The sequence below is a fragment of the Passer montanus genome, unplaced genomic scaffold (genome assembly GCF_014805655.1).
Source record: "Passer montanus isolate IOZ18808 unplaced genomic scaffold, ASM1480565v1 scaffold106, whole genome shotgun sequence".
Lineage (NCBI taxonomy): Eukaryota > Metazoa > Chordata > Aves > Passeriformes > Passeridae > Passer > Passer montanus.
In genome coordinates, this window is record NW_024357170.1 from 1,047,455 (window position 1) to 1,073,807 (window position 26,353).

General features: G+C 39.4%; 1 protein-coding gene across 1 annotated transcript in view; it reads left to right on the plus strand.

Annotated features, from left to right (window-relative positions):
- The window catches only part of ANO2 (anoctamin 2), a 142,748-nt gene that overhangs the window by 38,549 nt on the left and 77,846 nt on the right, over window positions 1-26,353 (plus strand). Inside the window, exons 9-12 of the mRNA XM_039720454.1 lie at window positions 928-992; window positions 15,649-15,783; window positions 18,107-18,267; window positions 22,115-22,197. Of these exons, the coding sequence (XP_039576388.1) occupies window positions 928-992; window positions 15,649-15,783; window positions 18,107-18,267; window positions 22,115-22,197 (444 nt within the window). The remainder of the gene's footprint in view (window positions 1-927; window positions 993-15,648; window positions 15,784-18,106; window positions 18,268-22,114; window positions 22,198-26,353) is intronic.

Sequence of the window (26,353 nt, forward strand, 5' to 3'; positions counted from 1 at the left end):
GCAGAATGGTAATAACTCACCATGAGTATAAACACTGGTTTAGTTTTTAAGTTTCTGGCCCACTGGCAACTTGTAGCCCTTCATTGCTGTCTCTATGTTTGACATTAAAAATATCCATGAGGACTTTGTAACCCACCTGGGAAATCCACTGTTGTCATATACCAGAGCAGCATCCCTATTATTAGAAGCATATCAGAAAATTCCCATAAACTTACAGAAAGTACCTGTTCCTTAATGGAATGCTATTTTAGACAGAACTTTCTTTTTGCTCTTCAAATTCTATTCTGTAGCTGTGTTCAAGGCAGCCTTTGGGGAGATTTAGGAATGTAATAGTTTTAACTTTCTTCTTTTGCATATGTGAGTGAATGCATTTATTAGTATGATTCTTTATGGAAATAAATACAATTTTGTAGGTAATGCTTGGGCGTAATGGCAAGGGGTGATTTGGAATAGGCAAGAACAAGTATTCATATGAAAATATCCTTATGGCAGCCAGGACAATCCTCTTCAGTGAAGTTGCGTCCCATAAACCAGGAGAATGAAAGAGGGAATAAGCAAGAGTATCTCAAATTCTTTGCTGTTGCAGTTGGGTGTGTTGTGGTCAATCCACCCCAGGTCCTGCAAGGTTTCCTTTTATCCCTGTTCCTATTCCAGCTGGATTCCTCCCGCTGCAAGAAAATTCTGTAGAATCTGGTCCTTCCTTTGAGCTCTCTGTAAGCTGTGAGGGGGAATCTGCATGTCCAACAGCAGACGTGGCCTTGTGTCATGTCCCCAGCATGGGGACACAAGTGGCTTTTGTATGGGCTGGGTTTAGCAGCCCCAGGAGTGCAGCAAATATTTTTAGCTCTTAGAAGATATTTGAGAAAACAGAAGGGATAACTTGTTTCAATTTAATTTTCAGTAGGGATTTTTTTTTCCTTTCTTTAGTTGCTGTATCAAGAATGGGCAAGATATGGAGTTTTTTACAAGTTTCAGCCTATTGATCTCATAAGGTAATGTGGACTTGTATAAAACACCAAGGGAACTGTTCTGAGGTGGGGCAGATTAATTCATTTCCACTTACTTCAGCAAATGAAATCTTGGATTGATCAGAACATTGAAAATAATGTCCTCACTGCTTTTTTTGTGGCTCTGATAATCATTTAATATAACAAAAATCCATTCAACCATTGTTACCTATGCTTCTGGATAGTGCTTATTCCTGGAAGAATGTCATATTTGTTTTTGGGGTCTTTGAGTTATTGACTTGAATAAAGGAGAGGAATTGCCATTTACATTGTTGAATTTTTATTGGAGAGTATGGTCACAAAATCTGGTGAATTATCAGAAGCTGGTGTTCACATCATGAATCAGTGTGAAAGTATTTGACAATTTTGAGATTGATTTGATTTTTTTACTCCTGGTTTTACAAGTTTTATTCATCTGAACACATCCGTATCTGTTCCTAGTGGTTTTTTTTTTGTATATTTATAAATTTTATCTTTACAAACATGAAAGAAGTTGGCTCTAAAATAAACCAAAACAAACCAGTCATGATTTTTAAGGATTTCCCACAATAAGTAAAAGAAAGCCAAAACAACAATTTTTGCTGTATTGTATTTTGTTTGTACTATAAATACTAAGTAAAAAACAAAAATTGAGTAAACAGCTGACTAGAAATAGAGTTTTACAAGATATCTACCTAGGAAGAAATGAACAAAGATATTAAGAAATAGAAAAAAAACCCTCAACAAATATCTGTTTTAAAATAATATGTATATATAAGAAAGATGACAATTGTTACAATTTATCTTTTGAATACTCAAACTCCAAACATTTTTTATTATATGATCTGCCCCTACATGATTGCTTGTAAAAGCGGCTGTTGGTAATATGGATAGCCAGTAAGCTTTGCAAAATTTGTTATATTTGTTATATTTTGAGCTAAAGCTGAAGTACTGCACATAGTTTTTCAAAGAGTAAAGGACTAACTTTTAATGTGAAAGGAATTGCTCCTTATTGGGAGCAAGATGTTGCAAACTGGCAAATGGAAGTGAGACCATCAAACCCTTCTAAGGTTCTGCAAGGCTTTGGAATTTCCTCCTTTTTTGCTTCAAAAGTACTTTGCAAAATTTATGAAACTTTTGCATGGCAATTACTGTGGTACAAGCTCCTGTGTGGAACAGGTAAACTCAGAGTGAGATTGCAACAACCTGCTATGTTGTTGGTAAATATTACCAGTGTTAAACAAAACTGTCACTGGCTGGAGGATTTCATAAGTTTTAGCAGACCTGACAGCTCAACTGAGTTAAAAATAGAGGTACATCTGCTTACACTCCATCTTCATTTGTATTTTGCTGTCTCCATTATAATGTTTCACTGTGCTGATATGATTTCATAGAAATCCTGTGGTTATACTTCTGTGAGAAACAAAAAGAAGACCAGACATGTGCAATTGATTGTCTGTTCTCAGAGATGACTTTTCTTGCTTTTATCTTCCATATTTTACTTGACTGCAAGTTTGACTGTTACCACTAAAATAAATGTGGTTTTTATTTCCTGGGTAATGTTAGAGCTTTAGTGTAGATGTACCTGGAGAATGGCCACCCCTCTCTTTCTGCTGGTGAAGTGGATTTCTTCACTTTTGTGCCATGGGGGTAGCTGAGCTCAGCCCTGATATGGATGCTTATTCCCTTGGCAGATGTCAGTATGTCAGTCACACTTTGTGCTTTTTGGTAATTTACTGTGACCCTCCTTTCTTAGACTACTTGGATTATACTCAACTTTTTTTTTTTTTTTTTTTTTTTTTTTTTTTTTTTTTTTTTTTTTTTTTCTGGTGTAACTTAAGTTTAAATTCAGGCTTTGATGGACAGATGAAGAAACATTTATCTTACTTTTTACTTAAAACCTTTCCTGCCTGCTGTTTTCAAATACATTAACTCTGTTGAAGTGTGCTGCTAAGTTTTTAAATACAGCTTGCAACATATATTTAACTATTACTGTTTCAATCTTATTCAGCAGGAATGCGAACTGAAAGTCATTCTTTAACTCAAGTGTCTATGCTGGAAGATTAGATGTGGCACTGTAGAATTATTACAGGTTATTCCTGGTGCCTCGGGACCTTCTTTCTGACCACAGAGCTGCTGCCACTTCCCAGATGATTTTACACCAAAGACAGGAACCACATATTTGTTGTACTCACTCTTGGTACAGACTGGGGCTTCTCTTCTCATGTCTGTAATCCTCAGGGAATTCAACTACACAGTCAGTCTTGGAAAATTTTAAAGTTCTTAATAACAAAAGGAAATAAAGGACCATTATAATATTCACCAACAATTTCATTCACTCCTGTCTCTTAATATGTAAAAATATCCTTCTCTGGCTTTGTGGACTGCTTTGGGCTTTAAGAAAAAACATTTTTTTTGTCAAGGAAATGCAGCTGTGAGTAAGGAAGGCTTCACCAAATAAGAACATAGTGCATGTTACATATTTCTATTCTACAGCAGAACAATTTCAATTAAAGACTTTAAGGAAATATATAGTGCAGATTGTGCAAGTAATACAGTGTGAATTGAAGTTTGATTTGTAAGGTGTTACAACACCTCATCTCTCAGTGCACATCCACATATAAAAATGCATTGTTTGAAACACAGTTTGCCTAATGCATTACTTTATTTTCAAAAGTGTATGAATGTCCAAATATGAATTTCCATTTTTTTGTTTGTTTCTTTTTAACTCACATGATGAGGACTACAAACAGTTATTTAAAACAGAAATAATGAATTATTTGCTAGCAGATATCTTAGGCTAAAAGTACTGAAAATTATGAATGAAAAGTATTGGATCTCAGTCATCTCAGGAAGGCCTGGGGGATATATTAAAAAGTAGAAAATTAAAGCTGCAGTTTTAGAATGCGCAGAGCTCTGGAGATCTGTCTGTTGTAGCACACCTTTTCTGTCATCCTAATTTCAGTATTGATTTTTGCTAGAGAAGAGTTTCTCTTGTGTCACTTTTTTGTAGGAATGTAGTAGTTCCTCTCAATCCTTGCACTGTAATATAAAAAATGCTATAAAAACATCTGTGGCTTAGTGATTTTCTTCTATTTTTGAAGATTTTCTTTTCTCAGATGAAGATGAGTTCATACTCAGTTTTTAGCAAGTTCTGAAGTGATGCTACTGTTGATCCAGAGACAGGGAAGATGCTCCCTAAGAGTTCTCTGACCCTGCATAAAGAAAACAGGTTTTATATTTTTACATGCTATTGAATATTAATCAAAGTTTTAAGAACATAATTAATTAATATGTTGTCCTTAGACCTCCTCTCTGCTCAAATAAGAGCTGGCTTCAAAGCCAGATGAAATTGCTCATGCATTTTGAAATCTCCTGGGATGGAGATCACAGAGCTTCACCTCTTCCAACACTGCACCACTTTCAGGAAATTTTTCCCCCTCTTTGGACCAAATATTCCTTGATCTTATTTACAGTCATTGTTTTTGTCTTTTAGCAGTACACCTCTGATGACTTCTATCAAGTCAAGAAAATACAAGTGTAAGAAGTGTAGTAGAAATTGAGAATTAATTTTATTTCTGTTTGTAATGCGACATTTATCACTTTGGAGCTCTAAATGACAGCTGAAGGGAGTAATCGAAGGTTACAATGTCACAAAGATGTGGTTTTCCTTCTGAGATAAAATCTGAACTCATGGAAAACTGGCATGTTTTCCTCTCCATGGGCATCTTAAAGTACCTGCAGCTGGAAAGCCAAGTAGGAACTGAAATTCCAGGAGCAGATCATCCTTGTAGAGAGGAGGTCACCTATTTATTTCTTGATCTATTAATATAAGATTACCTTACCCCAGGAAAATGAAACAGAGTTGGCTCATTTCTAATTGCAGTGGAGTTTGTTTTAATATTACTGCTTCTATAAGGCACCAGCTAATTTTCTAATGTTTTTTCATATTTTAATTTATATTTCCCATTTCTAGAACTTCATCAAATTTCTTTATAGCTAACTGGCTACATTATCTATAGTGTGATTACTTTCAAAGCTCCAGATGCCTCTTGCAGTAAAGCCTGAAACTGGCAAGACATATAACATTGAGACTATGTATACAATAACTCTTTTTGCAGGAGCAGGTAGGAAAGCATGTTAACTAAAATATTATTTATAGTGTGTAGAACATAAATCAAAACTCTGGAGTTTCTGTTAGTCAAACTGTCTAGCTAGTATATTCCCTCCTTCCTACCTTTAACTCTGTTTTCCTTTGGTATGGAAAATTGTTTCATGTCGGTGTGTAATGAATTTTGGCCTTTCATTGTGGTGTATCCATGTTGAACATGCTTTTGACTGAGCATCCCCAGTCCCACCCTGTTCCTGCCATGAATGCTGTGTCTCTAAAGCCTGGAGCTTGCTTCTCCTGGCAGTTTTTAAAGCTGTGACAAACCTGTGATCCAAAGTTTGACCATCTCAGCTCTGGAAACTGTTGCCTTCTCTTTGAGTGTCTTGGTGCCTGCATAGGACAGTGCTCAATGTAAGTAATCAGGCACCCAAATTTTCAATACTGGTTTGCCTTCTGACCTCTTGCATCTTTCATCAATCTTCACCAAAAAAAACCCCAAACCTGGATGTATCTGCTTACCCTACTTAGAGTAGTTTTAAAAGAAAGATAAAATAAGAGCAGGGGAGTTCTGCTAAAATGTTGTTTTTATTGTCTTTACAGATAGGTGTTTCTTCCTCTGTCAAAATGTGGTTAAGATCAATTTGTTGTACAGCTTGCCCCAGCTGAGCCCTTCCATCCTGCCTAATGCCTGAACAAACGACTTCTTTGTTCACCACCTTGATTTGCAGTCACATCTTCAAGTCTTCTTTGCTCCACATACTGTCTAGAATCTCAGGACTTGAAAATAAATTCTGTGATGCCCAGTCCCAGAAGAAATGTTATTCAGTCACTGCTTATGATAACTTTGGGTTTATTGATCCTTAAAGTAGAGATTCTTTTGTATGCTTTAATTCCTCATCTTCTTTGTCCCTCCTCTGTTATTACTGTGAATTAATCTCACAAAATATTCCTTTGTCGTTGTTGTTGTTGTTGTGTGGAATGGAACCACTTTGGCAGAAACACCCCTGTAGCATCTGGTTCTCTCACAGGGATTGAACAACTCTCTCTGATGCACTGTGTGCCTGCAACTCTCCCCTGACTGCCTTTAGCAGGAAAATCTTCAATGTTCACAGAGATGCTGAGGCTGCCTGCAAGGAATTCTGTGTTAGAAAAAACAGAGAACAGCTTTAAGCCTGGGAAAGTGCAGAAATCAAGCCAACACAACACTAAGTAGAAAAATGCCCATGAGCTCTGTGAGAGAAAATGCCCATGACTATCTTTGGCACTTGTCCATCCAGCTCCTTTCCAAAGCTCTGCCAAGCACGGGCCTGAGGCAATGATCTGAGCATATCCTCTGCTGTAACCCTACTGCACTTTGAGGCCAACACCTTTTTATAGTTCCAAGAATCTCTGCAGTGAAGATTCCTTCCCAACATGAGATCAGTCCAGCTTGCAGTTCATCATCATTAAAGCTCTAGGTGCAGGGGGAAGTGCTGTGCCAGCATCCACTCATCCTTGATGTCCTTCCTGCCAGATTTTACAGCAGAGAACTTCCTGGAGGGGGGCAGAAGCATTTGGGACTCGAGCAGAATCTGAGCTGGTGAAAAATCAACATTTTCCCCATAATTATATCTCTTTTCCATTTCCATGATCTCATTACCCTCCACAACCCCAGTTTGTTTATGAATGGCCTTTATTATCATGCTGTACATCCATGAAAATGGTCTGCATTTTAGGAGTTTGATGCTAGGGCAGCACTTTTCAGCTGAACTGTAGGGAGTTTTCCCTCCCCTCACTGGAACTTCTCATCACAGTCCTTACACAAATGCTCCAGCCATTGTTTATTGCAAAGCAGAGGGGTTTTACTCGTGATGCATAAATCACAAAGGAATTTATGTTGAATTATTCTGCTGGATGCAGGCCTGTGACTGGAGTGAGATGATTTACTTACAGCTCTGCATTTCACAGACTTTGCCAGTCCTGTAGGAAGTTCTTCTCTCTGTCTCTTTTGGCAAGGGCTTGGTCTTATTTATTGTTGCTTATATGAGAGATGGAATTTTAAACCAGTAGGTTTGGACTGTAGTGGTGAGGAAAAACAGATCCCTGCTTTCTGATGAACATAATTCCCAGGCTTCAGATCACTGTCTGAGCACTAGGATCCTCATTACCACCCAGATTCCTCCCTCCTGCAGTGGGATTTTCAAAAGCTAGATCCAGCAGAAAATGTGTATATCTGCATCAGGACTGCAAAGTCAAGTCTCTGATGACTGAAGCTGCTGCACAATTTCCTGGGGTCTCCCCCTTTGACTGTGGAGTTTTGTAGGCAGCTAGAATTAAGTTTTCGTTGTGTTAAGAACTGTCTCAGGCTAAGTTCAGCAGTGTCTGAATGATGCCTAAATTTCACAGCCAGAAACTTATATTTTTGAATGGACATGACTGACAGGTCCTACCCAAAAGGTGTCCTTGGAGGTGACATCGGTGTATTTTGATGGGAAATGGAAGTTTGTTCTTTCAAACTGGAGGAAAAAAAGGCAGGAGTGAGAGGCCATATTTGGAAACAGAAGTCGTGCACATTTAACTATTTACCTGTATGCGGATATTTGTAGAAATTTAGAGATGTGTGTGTGGCTGGGATCTGCAGGGAATAGAAAACAGCTGCTGTATTTGCGTGGCTACAGGTCTGCTTATTTTTCTTGTAGAGCTGCTCTTAATGTCTTAATCTCTGTAGAAGGTTCTGGCTGTGGCTTACAGGGCTGAAAGTTCTTTTCTGGCTCCTGAGTGCTGACCAGGGGTCAAGACCAACCCATTTCTGGTTTAAGGGTGTTCCCCCATGCTAAGATCTTTAGTATGAGGATCCTCTATGTCCATAAGTTGTATTAGGACAGGCCATGGCTTTGTTTGATCCAGTAACTTGTCTCTAATATTGGACAAAACCAGGATCACAAGGGAAGAGATCAAGAACTGGGCACCACATAAAAATTATGCCCAGAAAACACAAGCTTAAGGAAAGCTTTCAATATGGCAAATCTGTGAACTTCCATGGTCAGTACAGAGAGAAGAAAAATTAAGATTTTTATGCCATATTGAGCAGGGGGTAAGAAAAGGATGGAACCAGGCTCTTCTCAGCTGTGTCCTGTGACAAGAGGTGACGGGCACAAATGAGTGAGGTAGATTAGCCTGTAGTTCCATAGGTCCTTCTTTTGCCCTTCCTGAAAATGGAGGTCACGTTTGTTTTCCTCCAGCTTTTGGGCACTTTTCCTAGTTGCTACCATCAAAGATTATCAAGAGCTGCCTTGCAATGACATCTGCCAGCTCCCTCAGCTATTGTGGGTGCAACCCTTCAAGACCTGCAGATATATGGATGTCCAGTTTGCTTCAGTATTCCCTGACCCAATCCTCTTCCACCAAGGTGACTGAAACATAATTTTTTATACTTGTTTTTAATTGGAAATGATACATCTGTTTATTAGCCACCAGATGGTGTCTATCTGACAGCAGTAACACTGTGCAAGTGCTAACAAGGACCTACTTACTAAAATAAATATATGAAATGTATTCAGACTCTGAAGTAAGTTAATATAGCTAACTTCAAAATCAAGAAAACTCTCATGAAATATTAGTTATTATAGATGAAAGATATTTAGGAAAATATCCCAGTAGTTGAAGTTGAAACTCTTGTTAAATGAGATGAATAAAATCATGCAAATTATCTTGTGAAAACTGGAGATTAGGGAAGTGATGACATCCAATAACCTCACATTTGTTCAAGTACAAAAAGGCAGAAAAGCAAGTTGCAATAGGTACTAAAAAAATAGGAAGTAGAAGACTAAGTAGCCTCCTTTCCTAAAAGAAAGTCCAAAAGAAAGGCTGATTCATATGAAATAGGTTACTCTTTATTTGTATTTGTTTCTTATAGGAAAAGTACTATCTGTATAACTGAATGAATTGCTTCTTATATAGAGTGTCACGTGGTGCCCTGAGGTGTTTATAAAATGAAATTTCCTTCCTCACAGGTGAGTTCTGATTGAGTTTCATTAGCTTTAAATTAGCCTCAGGTAGCCATGGAGTTTTGATTTTCCAGGTTAGGACCATTGCTGACTTTCTAAAATATGCTAAGTAAAGAGAATGAATTAAAGAAAGGTGAGGAGAAGCAGAGTGTCCATGGGTTGTCTTATGCATGAATTCTTGGATGTGACAGGCAAAGCACTGCATTGCTCCTGTTGAAAATGCCTTCCCTGAGCAAGGTGTGCTGTGGCTTCTGCAGGCTCAGAGACATTAGAACTTTTTTACACTAAGCACATGACAGGAAACATCAACAGAATCATGCAATCAGGCACTTAATCCTTTCAAAGCTGTTCTGGAGTTTTATATTGTCCCAAAACAGAGAGGAGAATGCAATTACAGTGCCTCTGACTGCCCAGCATCGTGTTGTTTGCTTATCCATTTGGCAGTTGTCAGCCTTAATTTCTGTCTCAGTCACATTACATGTCTACTTATTATGCTTCTATTGTTCTTTCTCCTACAGTCAGTAAACAAAGGCTTTTTTCAGTTTGTAATCCATCACCACAAGCTATGCACTTTCAGCTGTATTCTGACAATTTCTTGGAATGGAAGCATAAGGTTTGTGAATCTGTGAGGCTTAGAGAGTGGTTTGTCCTAGTTTTACTTCTTTTCAAGATAAGGTTTGGCCTTTTGCTATTTAAAATTGCATTTAATACACAAATCCTGAGTATTAATTAAAATTATTATTATTATTATTATTATTATTATTATTATTATTATTATTATTAATAATAATAATAATAATAATAATAATAATAATTTCTCAGGGTTTTTGAATCTGCTAGAATTTGAGAATTTGAATATCTCCTTCCTCCACAATATCAGCTTCTCCCTGCTACTTTCCTGAAGAGTATTTTTTCCTAAGAGACGAAAAAACTAGGGAAAAACATAGTTTTACCTCTAAGTAAAATTCACAATTTCTGTTGTCCATGGAGTTGCAATATTTTGACAGAGGACTTTTTTTTCTCCTATAAGGAATCACAATTAAAATTCCACAGTGCCTTGAAAGATAAATATATCTGTAATTTAGGTAAGTTTGACTCTAAACTGTTGTACCATTGAAGGACACAGCAAATATTTGTTAAGTAATGTTTTCAAACAAGAACTTTAATGAAAAGGCCTTGATTAAATGGCTGTGGTGGCACATTTCTTCATTCTGTTTTCAGGGGAAAAGGGTCAGGTTCTAAACTCCATTCAAAAACACACTTTTAATCACTCTTTTCTGAACATTCCTGATTTTATGCCTATTATAGGGGAGAAAGAAGTGCTTTTACCTTGGACAAAGTCTCCTTTCTTTTTTTTCTGCATGCAGAACCAGCTGGCCTTTCTAAAGGACATTTTCTTTCCTACCTCAAACTCAGATACAGTGCAATTTATCTGAGCTTCTGTAGTTGTTATTTTTCCCCCTCTTAAAATTTTAATTAAAAAAGGTTTTCAATCCCTTGGCACATTGCTCCAAGGGGATTTGTCTTCTGCCAGGATCTTTTTTTGGCTTCCATATTGCTCCATTTGGTGCATTCTCTGTGTATCTGGATTTAGCACTGATATTTTCCTTCTTGAGATTGCCTGGATGGAATATGTGCTGTCAGGCACAACCCTGATGGAAATCTCCAAGATCTCTGGATGCACAGCAGCCTCAGTGCTGCTGCTGAGCAGTAATTCCACCCAGGTGTCCCAGATGGTTGTAATAAATGCTTAAATCTTGCCCTGAGAAAATTTTCAAGCGAAGAAAGAATAGCAAATCCAGAAAAGTTTGGAACATAGGCAGCTCTACCTGGAGTGAAATCTTGGGGTGTTCAGCAATGTTCCTGATCGTCTTGTAATGACTGGGGCTTTCTCTCTACTCCAGCAGTCTTTCTGAAAGAAGTCTGCAGTTTTGAGATGGAGACTTTGCATAGCGGGAACTATTATCTCAGAATCAAAGGAAATATCTGTGTTCTGGACTTAGCATGTTCTAGAAATTGCTTCTCACTTTCTAAGGGTAGTCACAGTTCCACCTGCAGAATAATGGTAGATTTTCTTCTGGTTGCAAAAGCCCTGAACGAATAAATTGTGTTCCTGGGGGCTGTTGCTGTGGGTCAGAGAGGGAATGTGCACCCGGACAGGGAAAGAAACTAGCCTTGGCAGTAAAGATGTTCTGACATAAAACTAAACTGCTTGTCCTTCTCCCCAACAGCAGAAACACCAGAATTTCACCACTAAACTGTACAAATAAGTTTATTTTGAATGCATTAGTAATACGTGTGACTTGGTTGACCATTTGCACAGGGGAAACCTACCCAAGAGGCAGCTATAAATGAGTTTCGTTTTGCATAGACATTATTGCATCTAATCGGCTCGTCCACCAAAGGGCTGGTGGAATGAAATGGAGACACGAAGTGACAGCTGGCCTAGAGTGGGATGTAGAAATTTAAAAACTGAAGAGTTCTGCACAGATTTCCCGGTTAGGTGACTCATTGTCCACAGCGCCTTTTCCTCGCTTTTTTAGCTTTGTTCCTGAACGTCTCCAGAGTTCTTTCCAGCGTGTGTCACGCACCACACACTTTATTCACATTCCACGTACCCACTCTTGTTTTCACAGAGTCACAACTGAAGGGTTTTTTTCCTTCTCTTTCTCTCCCCTTCCCCAAACCCTAGTCTATTTATAAATTGCTCAGCTTGGCACGGGAGCTCTGTGACCAACATGCAAGCAAAGGGTTTAATAATCAGTTATTCTGTTTGATGTTGGATTTACAACCAGACAGACCAAAGTGCATTGCAGATGTCTGGTTTAAGTGTTATATGGGCGAAGCAGAGGGAACTGAGCCAATGTTTCTGCTGTGGCCTTCTCAACACTTCTAATTCTGGGATGAATACACTTTCTATAGGTGGTTGTTGTTGCTGCTGCTGTTGGGTTTTTTTAAATGCTGTTTCTTATAATCTGCTGGAAGAGCAGCTCTTGTTCAGCTTGTTCAGGAGTTATGGGTAATTTGACCAAATCTTTTCTTAAAGGTGTGATTCTTGTTCATGAGAACTCTGTACATGGTAGGTGGCTGTTTAACCAGCCTTTATAAAGTCTTCTAAAATGAAAGGCACAAAATTTCATCTTATGATGTATCAACACACAGAACAAAAGCCTTGGGTGATGCTCCTGATAGGAGCAGTACACATTCCTTATTAAAGCCATTTGCCCTTTAGTTTGGGAATAATCCCTGCCTCCATGGAATATGTGTATCTAAAGGGACATTTTCCTAATGCAGAAATAAAGCTCACACAATGCCAGGGGCACACTTTTTTGTGTGACATTCTGTGTATCCATGAGGACACTTTGGAAAGGATTAGTCCATATATCCTTTGCCTGGATATATGTGAGGCAGAGGTGAATTAGCTACTGAGGTAGGGCAAGACTGGTCTCAATTCTCCTCTTTTGCCATGCCAGCATAAATCATGGATAATTTCTGCAGGGTAATAAAATCAGACTAGTTTTATACCAATGTAAATGAGAGAACATGCAAAGTTTTTGGTGTAAATATATAAAAACTTGTAAAAAATACTTTTTCTTGACTTACATCTTCCTCTACCCTTGAAGCACACATTTTTCCCCCTCTGTTCATTTACTACTGGATCCAGCAGCAGCTGCAGTAAATGTTGCTACAGGGGGTCACAGGTGTTTGCAGAGCCTTGACTGCTATTCAGAGGAACCAGAGAAGAGTTCTTGAATGTGTCAAAGAAAGGACATATCTGTGTCCTGTCTTCTTCTGACTTGATTAGCTCACATCTAAATTGTTCATTATGTTTCCAAGCTCTGTCATTGCTTCTGCTTAGATTATTTCACTTTCTGGCACATTGGTGGACTGAGCTTGGACACAGCATCTTAATTTTTGTTTTCCAAATCTTATTTTTGTTTTCCAAAACAGTTAAGTCACAAAACAGAGTGCAGTTTTCTTCTTGGCAACTGCATTTTTTCCATACTGCCATACATTGTTGAGCTCTTTCCATTTTCTTTTGGCGTGGATACAAATAACAACCCTTCGCTTTATAGGTTACAGGTCACATTTATCACTGCAAGGCTTAAAAATTTGAAGGGAAGCTTCTTGAGCCATAAACTTCAACTTCCCTGACCCTGATCAGCTACTCTTTAGTGATGCTGGCATTTGAACTCTTTCTGTGCTAATCTGTGGCCCTTTGTCAAAAGAACAGAGTTTTGAACAGCTTAGATTGTGGACAATATTTTTGTGCCTGCTCTGGTCTATGTGAAACACTTTACTAGCTGTGCCCATTGCCCATCTCTACAAACAAGAAAGCAGAAAGAAGATATAATCAGAACAATCTTCCTCTGGTCCTCCTTTTCCTGCTTTAGTGTCAAATTTAAGGTTGTCACTTCCCAGTCAGGAGGAAACTTGAGAGCAAATGGATTTTCCCTCTATCCTGCGCTGTTCCAACAGCTTGGCTGCTGTTTATTGACTCACACAAGAGGCTTGAATAACAGATTTAGGCCTTCTGGTTAGTTCTATATTTCAATCAAGTATTCCTTCTTTCACTTCATATTAAAAACATGTATTAAAATGTGTGTATTAAACAAACTATACTAACAACATAATATATTAACAAAGAGGTATATTAAAAATACATATTTATTTTCAAATGTGAAAATAGAGAAAAGCTTCTTATAATTAACACCAAAATTACCTGGCATGTGCCAGGTCAGAGGGCAGTCCCACAGTGTATGGCTTGTATTTGCAATACAAATATTTATATTTATCATTCATAAAATATGCTATACCATATAATGCCATATTTCCTTGTATTCTCTGCAAATTGGTTATCCCAAGGTACTTCAAATCTTAACTCATTGCCATTCAAGCCATGCTGTGATGATTTCACTTGTTCTGTTTGATAATTCATACAGTTTGTAGCTTAGGGTACCTTGCAGTGTCAGGTGTAGGGGCTGTACTCTTTTTCTTGAAGATTCCTGACATTTTTTAGCTTCTGGATGGCATCCCCTCATACTGAAGATAACGTTGTCTGTGTATCTCCTCAAAATGCTTTTGCTTTTCTTTCTCTTTTAGGATTGCATGCATCCTTTCTAAAGCATAAGCAAGTATGGTTAGACATGAGAAAGCAGAGGCACTCAAGGATGACAAAACTGAAATTGGCAGGATTGCACTGCCAGTTCTCCATGGGAGAACCTGAAAGTATGGAGTTAGCTGCAGCTGTGATGGTGTGAGAACAACAGCAGGATTGGTAGTAATAAAAATCCCTCACTGTTGCTTCCCTTATCCACTTCATCTGAGCTGGAAGTGACTGTGGAGGCTTGTCTTGCTGTCCCTTGGTTCTCTGCCATGGTTGCACTCCTGCCCTGTCTCTCTGTGGCATGTGTGGCCCTTAGACCCAACTTCTGGAGTAGGAAATTTCAGTTCGGGCCTCCAAAAATCTCATTTAAGCATTTTCAGTAGGAATTATGTAAATCTGGAGTGCTGAACTTGGATAAAATTTTCCTAAGGTAAATGGGATCAGAATAAATCTCAAACTGGGATCGTACTCAACCTTTATGAGGAGGTTGTGTTTCTTTTATTAGACATGATATAATGAATTTATTTTAATTTTTGCTGCTATCAAAGTGTAAATGTCTCACTGACTCACACTTCATGTTATGCCCTGAGTGCTCTCTTTGTAGCTGCTTTCTGTACAACACTGCCCATCTTCTTCTCTGGCTTGTGAAATGTTTTTAACCTTGTTGGTTTTTATCTAAATTTTGGTGAGTTCTTGAGTTATATGAAGCTCTTTAGGTTTTGCAATATTTGTAATCACTCCTAACTGTACTTTGGAATGATCAGTGAGGTTCATCCATGCTTAGTTTACTTATTGCAGTGTGATTCATGAAGATGCTGGGCTGAGTTCTACCACTTATTTATCAACATTTGCAGTGGGCTGTTCCTCAGAACAAACACTGTTTTTTCTAACCAGCTGTCCAGAGGCTGTTAACCTGACAAAATTATTCTTTCTGAAAAGCCACTGCTAAGTGTGCAAGTAAACTTTCCTCCTTTAGCAGCAGCTCCAGATTAGTCATCTTTTAAGATGCTAGAGGATGTTGTTAGTATGGTCCCATGGATGACATGCTATGACTCTCACTAACTGAATCCAGGAGTACTACAGAGGTAAAAATTAATGTGCTCCTCTGAGGGACTAAGTATTTTCCAATGTTTTCTCCTATTTCACTGACTTCTTTTAAGAGATGCAAAGACCACTGTTTTCTCTGAACAGATGTATTGCAATGATACCTGCTTAATTTCAGCTCAGGAGAATGATCCAGAACCATCCTTAACTTCAGAACAGAGAAGCCCTAACTGCCAAGTGCCTAAATCATCCCCTTCATTTGTTCCTATTGTCTTCAAGATCCTCAGGGTTTCATTAATGTCTTTCACAATTCCTATTTTAACTTTCTGGGTCTGTTTAGTAGCTGCAAAACACATTTAAAATTATATCTTTGACATGTGCTTTTTCTTCTTTCCCCCCCCCCCACTTTTTCAGGAAGTATTTTGGAGAAAAGATAGGACTTTATTTTGCATGGCTGGGTTTATACACAGAATTCCTCATTCCATCTTCAGTAGTTGGGATTATTGTATTTCTATATGGATGTATAACCATTGAAAGTGACATTCCTAGGTAAGCTTATCTGTCATCCATGGTTTGTTATTTGAAAATTATAAGACTGTGCTTGCTTTTATTAATCTGTAATGAGAATAACTGGTTTTAGTTGTCTGAAGAGCAGTGATGTATAATTACCAACCCTGCAAGCATTACAAACACAGAAGCATTGAAGAGGTATTTGAAGGGCACACATTTATTTGACTGGTCAGTGTCTCACTTCCTGAAAGAGAAATGTGTAGTGAGTCCACTGTATTGAGTTTGTTTTCTAAGGTATTAATTTGCTTTTTATGAGTGCATATAACTCACTGCTCAATCAGAAAGTCATTATGTAAAACTCACTAAAATTAATGCAAACACTGTCCACACTCTTGGAACACTTGATTCCCATTAAAATCAGACCATTTGTACAAGTAAGAAGAACAATAGTTACAAGACTTAACAAATGCCAGCAGATCAAGGGATGGGATTCTGCCCCTCTGCCCCTCTCTGCTGAGCCTTCCCTGCAGGGCTGCATCCAGCCCTGAGCCCAACACAGGAAGAACAGGGAGCTGCTGGAGCCAGGTCAGAGCAGGGGCACCAAGGGGATCAGAGGGATGGAGCAGCTCTGCTGGGAGGAAAGGCTGAGGGAAGTGGGATTGTTCAGCCTGGAGAAGAGAAGACTTTGGTGTGACCTCCTTGTGGCCTTCCAGTGCCTGAAGGGAACCCACAGGAAAGATGGAGAGAGACTCTTGATAAGGCCTGGAGTGACAGGACAAGGGGGAATGGTTTCACACTGATAGAGAGCAGGTTTAGATGGGATATTGGGAAGAAGTTCTTTCCTGTGAGGCTGGAGAGGCCCTGACACAGGTTTCCCAGAGCAGCTGTGGCTGCCCCATCCCTGGCAGTGTTCCAGGCCAGGTTGGATGGGGCTCTGAGCAGCCTGGGATAGTGGAAGGTGTCCCTGCCAGGGGGTTGAAACAGGATGATCTTTGAGGTCCCTTCCAAGTCAACACATTCTGTGATTCTGTATTTGGTCTTCACAGTATTCCCTTTCTAGACACAAAATAATGTTGTGTTTTTTGTATCCTGAGGAGAATATACTTCACAAAGATTGCCAAAGTGATACTGTAATGTTAATGTCTGCTTCCCAGTGAAAAAAAATATTTTCTGTGTGTTATCTGTGTTTGACTTCTGCTGGAGACAAAATACTGCAGTACTTGTATGTTGATCAAACTCATGACAGGCCCTGAACTGTAAGCTTTTAAAATCACTGCAATAGGACAAGGTTACTGATAGGTAAATGATTAACAGCACCACATCTGAAGCAGGGTCTATTTTCTTAGCTTGATCTGAATAAATCTTGGCGCTTGTCGGGGTGAAAGCTTGTGCTAACATTCAAACTCCAATGAGATTTATGGCTGAGATGTATCTGCAGCACCCTCTGCTGCCTTATGAAATAGAGAATTACTGTAAAAACATGAGAGCTGGAAACAGCTGCATGCTTTTCAAACCATATAATATAAACATATTCATAATAGACCTTGAATAGTCCTTTTTAATTTGAAGTTGTAAGGAAAAACCTATTTCAGGATGGTCCATATAGGAACAATCATGATCACCATATGCCAGCTATCATTGAAACAGTGTGGCAACTCAGCTCATGATCCTGGCAAGGACATTTGAGCTTTGCACTAATTTCACCTAAGTGAGACTGTATGAAAGGATTTCTCATCCAAATCTCATGGAAAATACTGAAAGCATTCTCAGCCCTAACAAGAAGCCTGTTAAAGTGATACTGATGCTGTTTTTTTCAAAGAGTTTTAGAAACTGAATACATACATAGCAAATAAGATTGAGAATCAAAATAACAATGTTACAGCAAGGATCTTAAAATATATAAAAAAATATTTTCTCTCATATTTTTGTGCCACCATATAAAAAAAAGTGTATTTTGACAACAGTTGAATTTCCTTTGAGACTACTGATCTGTATCAAATCATGTAACTTGACTGCAGAGAGGCAAACTCCACTTTTTGTGTTTGAATTTTGGTTTTTTAGTGTGGTTAACCTCAGTTTTCAGTGATGTTGTCTTCCTTAACTCACTAATACAGTGCAGTGATCAGTCTGGTTGAGTGTTGCATCATTTTCCTATTGGTAAGGTGGTTAAAAGGGTTTAAAAAATTACTGTCTGTGGCAATGAGCCTTGGGGAAACACACAGCTCGTGCTCTCTGCAAGGGCAGGCCACAGATATTGCAGACAGCTTGTAATAGCTGTGATGTGCTGCTCGATATCAGTAATGCACATTCACAGTTTCTGAGCTGGCATGCTCAGAGGAACCTGTGCCCTTGTCTGTCACAGCAAAGAGATGTGTGACCAACGCAATGCATTCACCATGTGCCCGCTGTGTGACAAGTTCTGTGATTACTGGAACCTCAGCTCTGCCTGTGCCACCGCTCGAGCGAGTCACTTGTTTGACAACCCTGCCACAGTTTTCTTCTCCATCTTTATGGCTCTCTGGGGTGAGTATTGCTTTGCAAGCTAACCGTGTCATTTGATGTTTGGACTCTTCACAGCATAACAAAGTGCTGTGTGATTGAATGGGTTTGAATGGGATCCCTGTGGCTTTTGGAAGCTGGAAATCCTCAGAAGGCAAGGGAGAGCTGTCTGTATTGAGATTGGGGAAAGAAATATCATTGCCAACAACAAGCTCTGGAATAAATGGGGTAGTGTAGTTCAAGGAAGAAAATAATTTTCTTTCTTCCTCTACTGCTGTGTTTGGAATCACAGAGTTTTCAAGTCTGGAAAGGATCTAAAAGATCAACTTCAGCCTTTGACTGATCTCCAGCTTATCAACTAAACCAGAGCACTGAGTGCCATGTTCAGTTGTTTATTAAACATTTCCAGGCATGACTGCCCAGGGAGGAGGTGACTCCAATGCCAATAGGAAGAAATTCTTGAAGTCCAACCTGAACCTCTCCTGGCACATCTTGAGGCCATTTTCTCCACAGAGGAAATTGTGCCAATAATGGCACTTCTAAACTTTGCCACATATTTGCTAATTTTTCTTCATTTTCCATCAACATGTCACACCCATTTAATACCTTCTGCATTTGGGGCCAGAATATATTTGAGGATTGGTATGGTGCAGACAGCTGAAAGGGTCTAATTAAGCACAGTCCCACTTCCTTGTGGGACAATTCAGTCACATAATTTTATCAAAACTTGATGGGATTCCAAGAGAAATGGGACTATTATAATTTAAATTATAATATAGTTTAGAATATCCTATTTAAACAAGCTTGCTTTTCTTTAATGGCAAATATCCCTGTCTCCATGAGGATATCAAAACACTTCATAAACATGAATGAATGCATTGTAGTATTACTCCTATTTTTCTGGCCTCACCTCTGCCCTGAAAAGTATGTGTACTGTGTTTGCATGAATTTTTGCTGGTGTTATGCTCTCCTCTACTCTACATCTTGTTTATTGTAAAAGCTAAATGTGTTATTGCTACTGTAAAATGATTTTTTTTATTTCCCTATTCATTGTTCCCAAAATGAGATTATAATTCTTAATATTAAACTGAGCAAATATGTTATTCTGTTATAGCCATCCCTCAGCAACCAGTGTGTTATTCTTTGCAGGCCTATTAAGATTTTACAGATTGTTTTAGAAAGGACTGATTGGTGGCTTGGCATTGGGTGAGGACAGCAGAAGGTTTTTAAGGAACTTGCAGACAGAACAGATCATGGAAGCATTTATTTACCAGTTCCTGGAAGCCCTAGAGCAAATGTTAGAGAGAATTATGACTGAAACATAGAAAAAAGAGGATTAATTTATAGACTCTCAAAATAATTCATTTTACTACTTCAGATTACAGTGTAGACTGGCAAATTAAGTGTCACCTGCTGCTGTGAAGCTTAAGATAAATAAAATATAATTTTCCTGACAAAGAAGCTCTACTGTAAACTGGCATCCATGCAAATGACAATTAGCATTGAACCTCATCCAGAAAATTTGTATTTTAGTATCAGCAATGCAATGTGCAAAAGAAAATGTTGATATATCCTTGCACTAAGACAAATTAGTAGAATCTGTTATGGAACAGAACAGGACAAAAAGTTCCATATGCACTGCTTTTAAAAAAGGCATGTAAGAATAACAAAATTCTTTCAGAGCTGTAGCCCTCCTCCAAAAAATGTTTCCCACAGATTAGAAAAGTCTGTTCTTGGGACCATGATAACTGAGCTTGTCAGTTCAAGAAAATGCAGCCGGCACACACAAAGAGCAGCAAAGCAAAATAATGGAGTCTTTACTAACTGTGCCCAGCTTTCCTGCTAAGTATTATGTTACACCAAATTTTGCTGCCCTATATTAGAGGCTGTGCTGGTGATATCTAGAGCTCAATCTGTTGAATGGCAGAGCTCACTCAAACACTTATTCCAGCTGTGGTGATCTGGGCCATCTTAATTTCATGGGGGTGTTGGGCACAGGAATTCTTTAATGTTTCTTGTCTTCTCCCATTTTTTTAGAAAGCAGAAGGCTTCCTAAGGTTAATATCTCCAAAGGAATCATGCTTTTAGTAGCTGATCCTGATTCCTTGTGAAGTATCTTTGTGATTCTAGCAGTCCTGCTGCAAGTGTCCATATTCACAGTAATGCCTGGCTGACTGGGCTTGATGTCACTGGTGTTCTGGTGTTAAATGTCAGATGCTTTTATTAGAAATTTTACAGAATCACAGAATGATTTGGGTTGGAAGGGACCTTAAAGCATTCAGTTCCAACTGTCCTGCCATGGGCAGGGGCACCTTCCACTAGCCCAGGTTGCTCAGAGCCCCATCCAGCCTTGGACACTTCCAGGAATGGGGCAGCCACAACTTCTCTGAGAAACCTGTGCCAGGGCCTTACCATCCTCACGGAGAAGAATTTCTTTTAGATATCCAATTCAAACCTGCTTTCTGTCAGTTCAGTTTTTCTGCTCGTGTAAGTCAGCTCAGATGCGCTGATTTCAGAGCAGCTGCTGCATCAAGCCAAGTACGTTCTTATAGAGCTAAATGTGGAACTGAGCTTTTGTATAACAGGAAAGAATGAAATGAGTAATAGCACCCTATAAAATAACAAAATGTTTTTGTATTTAGGATATATAAAAACCTTTGAGTTTTAAAACTATGCTAAACATAGCTTTTATATGTTCTCTCTTCTATAAGGGAGGAACACAGATAGCAACTTCATTGCTTAATGTCCAGATTTGCTTTCAGTGTGCCGCCAGTCCTGTCTTTAATGATATTTATTTCTTATATAATGGGATGATACCTGTGAAGAAAATATTTGCTGCTAACTGTTGGGATAGATTGTGACTTGTAAGGGCCGAGTTATTTTCACAGAGTTCTCACTTTTCTCAGTGTTATCTGACAGTTTAGATGTGGTCAAGGGAAGTTGATCTGATTCTCCACTGTTGTTTGTCTTGTGGGGTTATCTACAAGATGTTCTAAGTGATATAAACACTACAGTGATCTAACAGTGTTTTTACAATTCCCTTTTCACCCACTGAAAAAGTGAGGTGAAGCATAAGAAAATGGTAAAGAGTGCCCTCAGTTTTTATAGGTACAGCCTTTATTAGTAGAGTTTTGGTGTTTTTAGCTGGCATGTACTTGTTTAGTAATTGATAATGATATTGTTATCTGAAAATACCTCTCCACAACCCAAGATATATAAGTGCTATTTCTAATAAATCTGTAAGTCCATAAATTAGGGTCAACTAGGAAAAGGCCTGTACTGAGAAAACAGCAATTATGAGAGGACAGCCAGGAGAAAAGTATGTACATATGGGACAACAGTAAAATTATCTGTTCCTCCTTATTAGTAAAAAAATGAGAGGCATGAGGCTGAACCAGAGACCAGCCCTTTAGGGTAAAATCCCCATGTCTATGAAGGTAAAAAGGAATTAAATACACCACTGCAATATATTTCAAAATGTCTTTTTTATACATCTTGCTGGGGATCCTAGTTATTTCAGTAGCAGGCTAAACCTACCTCAGAGTGCTTCATGGTGAATTTGGAGAGATGATGTCTTCCATGGATACCTACAATTATGGGCTCAGTTCCATGCCCTGACAAGAACTTAACAGTGGCTCTGGACAACCCACGTTCTGTCTTTCTGTATTTTATTTTTAAAAGACAGTAATTATTGTCCCTCTGCTTTGCTTGAATTATTTCTTTAAAATTGGGCCTGAGGCTGTTTCTTAGTTCTTAATTTTAAAGGGTCTAGCATAACGGGATTCAAAACCAGTTGAAGCTTACAAGTAACACAAATGTTACCACAAGGCTTTGGATTTATTATTTTTAAAATTGTTAAATTTCTTTAAAGCTACCATGTTCCTTGAACAGTGGAAGCGCTTGCAGATGAGATTGAGTTACTTCTGGGATCTAACTGGACTGGAAGAAGAAGAGGTAAGTCTCCTCTCCCTGGGCTAATTTACCATGTTAATTATTCTATAGATTCATATTATATAAGCATTGATGTATATATTTCTCATGAGTATTCTCCAGTCCAATGCAGTTTGTGGCTGCATATATAAAGGACTATAATTGATACAGTTTTGAGTATCAATGTTTACTTAGAAAATCACCTATATCTTACTGTTCAGCACACTGGAGTTAAAAATGAATGTTGAAAAGGATTATAAGGTAAGACCAGATCATGTTTTGCTGAGAATGCCCACACTGAATAAATACTTTGTCATGTTACTTCATTATGTGTAACAATAATTTTTTGTGATGATGACAGCCACAGGTCACAACAATTTTTGCATCGAGGTCTGGGTGACACCTATGATGCATTAGGTATGTCATCCTGATCTCAAGGTGCTCACCAACTGTTCAAAACGATGAATTGTGTCGGGTTTCTTCAGAAAGAGCTTTCCAATGAGCCATGGGGTCTCCAGACATAACCTGAACTGACTGTAAATTAGATGTACTTGTTTATTGGTATTTAAAATGTCCCTAATTTTGTTTCTAATTTCCTCTTTTGATTTGCTCTAATGACTCTCTCTCATCCAAGGTTTCATTGCCAACCCTGACTAAAGAGTGTGCAATTACTAAAATCATAAATAATTATCATTCTAAGAATAGGTAGACTTTGGACTTTCCCCTGCCATTAGATGCTGAGATATCTCTAGAACAGGGTCATATTCTGTAATTCAGAATTGTCTTGGTTTGCTGGGAGAATTTGAATCCATTTTTTCTCTTTGTGTTCCAGCATAGTTCCTTAAGCAACAGGCCACCTACAAGTTTTCAGCACTGCTAGGTGAGCTCAGCTCAAACAGGAGATAAATAACAGGAGCAAATACTATAGGGGAAAAGCAAGCTGACATCATGGACTTCATGATATAGGATGGTAGTGATGTTATTCTTCTATTTCCTATTTCCCAGATAAAAATATTTGGATAAAACAAAAAGATAACCCCGAGAAAAGACAGCACACTCTAGTATTCCTCTCCTTCCATCATTATCTCATAATGCAGAAATATTCCTTCACTGCTGACTTGGCAACAACCTCCTCTCTTTTGTCTGTTTCTCAGCTTTTTCATGACTGTGTCCCCTGTTATGATGTGGATGATGCTCACAGTACAACCCCGTACTCCCAGTCTGTGAGTTGTCACACAAACCCAGTGCACTAGCACATCACAAATTACAGCTTGTCCCACATGGGAAGTCATATTGCTCCCTGCCAGAGATGTAACTGCAGGGCAAACTGAGAGGCTGGAGAGCAAACTCTGGGCTCTGTGGCATATTTTATGAACCACCATATTTTTCTGATTTTCTGAAGGCTTCCCATGTCTCCCACCATAATTGCTCCCTGCCAGAGATGTAACAACTGCAGGGCAAACTGAGAGGCTGGAGAGCAAACTCTGGGCTCTGTGGCATATTTTATGAACCACCATATTTTTCTGATTTTCTGAAGGCTTCCCATGTCTCCCACCATCAGACAATAGGAGGACACCTGATGGATGAAGGGGAGTGGGAATGGGTCCCCACTTGGGGAGGTAATAAAAATTCCTCCTGATCCCACTCACCTACCCAGGTGCCACTTCAGAATAGGTGTGAGGCTCTGGATGAGGAGGGTCAGCCAGATGATGTAGAAGAAAATGATCTGCCCAATTACCCTTCATCTGTCAGAAGGATCACTACCTCTAACATCAAAAAGAAAAGAGGTGTAGTCATCGTGGGTGATTCCCTTCTGAGGGGAACAGAGTGCCCCATATGTTGACTGGACCCATCACAGGGAGATTTGCTGCCTCCCTGGGGCCTGGGATTGGGATATTATGAAGAGATTCCTTGGGCTGATTTGTCCCTCTGATTGTTACCCACTGCTTTACTGATTATTACTCCAGGCTGACAGTGATGAGATTAAAAAGAGGAGTTGTCAGGACAATTAAAAGGATCTTTAGGGCACTGGGTCAAGCAGTTAATAGGGCAAGAGCACAGGTGGTGTTCTGCTCAGTCCCTTTGATGGCAGAGACAAACGATGGAAGGACTAGGAGTGCCCACATTACCAACAAGTGGCTCAAGGGTTGGTATTATGAGTAGAATTTTGGGTTCTCTGATCATGGGGCAACTTTTAAGGCACCTGGCCTGCTGGAACCAGATGGACTTCATCTTTCTGTTAAGGGCAGAAGGATTTCAGCTCATGAACTGGCAGAACTCACTGAGAGGGCTTTAAACTAGGTCTAAAGGGGGAAGGGAATGCATCTGAGCTCTCTGGAAGCAGGCCCAAGGGTGATAAGCCCGAGTTAGGGGTGAAATCAATAGCCCAGCTGAAATGCATGTATACCAATGCACACAGCATGGGTAACAAACAAGAAGAGCTGGAGACCAGGGTGCAGCAGCAGAGCTATGATGTAGTTGCCATCACAGAAATGGTGGGATGGCTCTCACAGGTGGAGCACTGCACTGGATGGCTACAAGCTCTTCAGAAGAGACAGGAAAGGAAGAAGAGGTGGAGGGGCAGCCCTTTATATTAGAGAGGCTCTTGATGCCATGAATATTGAAAATAATGGTGATAAATTTGAACGCCTATGAGTAAGAATTAAGGGGAAGGCCAACCAGGCTGACATCCTACTGGGAGTCTGTTATCATCCACCAAAGCAAAAAGAAGAAGTAGACTACTTATTCTCTAAGCAGCTGGAAAATGTTTCAGGATCACCAGCCCTTGCTCTTGCAGGTGACTTTAATCTGCCAGACATCTGCTGGGAACTTAATACTTAATACTGGGAACTTAATACAGAAAAGAGGCTGTCCAGGAAGTTCTTAGAGTATGTGGAGGACAATTTTTGTTGCAGCTGGTGGGTGAGCCCATCAGGGGAGGGACTATGTTAGACCTGCTATTTTCAAATAGAGATGGGCTGGTGGGAGATGTGGTGTTTGGAGGCTGCTTGGGGCACAGTGATCATGAAATTATAGAGTTCTTGGTATTTGGTGAAATGAGGACGAACGCCAATAAGATTCTTACACTGGACTTCCAGAGGGCAAACTTTGGCCTATTTAGGAGACTTATTTGGAGTTCCTTGGGAAGCAGTTCTTAAAAACAAAGGAGCCCAGGAAGGGTGGGCAAGCTTCAAAAGAGAGATTTGAGAGCACAGGATCAGACTGTCTCTGTGTGTTAAAAGATGAGTTGACCAGGTAAACATCCAGCCTGGATGGACAACTAGGTTTCGAAGGAACTTAGGAATAAAAAGAGGATGTATCATCTTTGGAAGGAGGGTGGGTCAGACGTCTCAGGAAGTATTTAAGGGGGTTGCTAGGGCATGTAGAAAAGAAATAGAGAGGCCAAAGCTCATTTAGGACTTAATTTGGCAACTTTTGTAAAGGATAATAAAAAATGTTTTTACAAATATATTAATAGTAAAAGGAAGGGTAAGACCAACCTTTGTTCTCTATTGGATGTGGGAGGGAAATCAGTAAGTGCAGATGAGGAGAAGACAAAGGTGCTTTATCCCTTCTTTGTCTCAGTCTTTAGTGGGAAGATGGCTTGTTCTCAGGACACCTATCCTCCTGGGTTGGCAGATGATGTCACGGAGCAGAATGGTCCCCCTGTTATCCAGGAGGAGGCAGTCAGAGAACTGCTGAGATACTTGGATGTTTATAAATCCATGGGACCAGATGGGATCCACTCCAGGGTGATGAGGGATCTGGCAGATGAGCTTGCAAAGCCGCTCTCCATCATTTACCAACAGTTCTGGCTCACTGGGGAGGTTCCAGATGACTGAAAGCTGGCCAAAGTGATGCCCATTCACAAAAAGTGTGGGAAGGAGGATCCTGGTAATTATAGGCCAGTTAGCCTGACTTCAGTACCCGGTAAGGTTATGGAACAGTTTATATAGAGTGTCAGCATGCAGCACTTACAGGATGGCCAGGGTATCAGACCCAGTCAGCATGGGTCGTGTTTGACCAACCTGGTTCCTTTTATGACCAGGTGACCCGCCTGGTGGATGCAGGAAAGGCTGTGGATGTTATGTACCTGGACTTCAGCAAGGCCTTTGACACTGTCTCCCACAGCAGTCTCCTGGAAAAGCTGTCAGCCCATGGCTTGGACAGGAGCACTCTT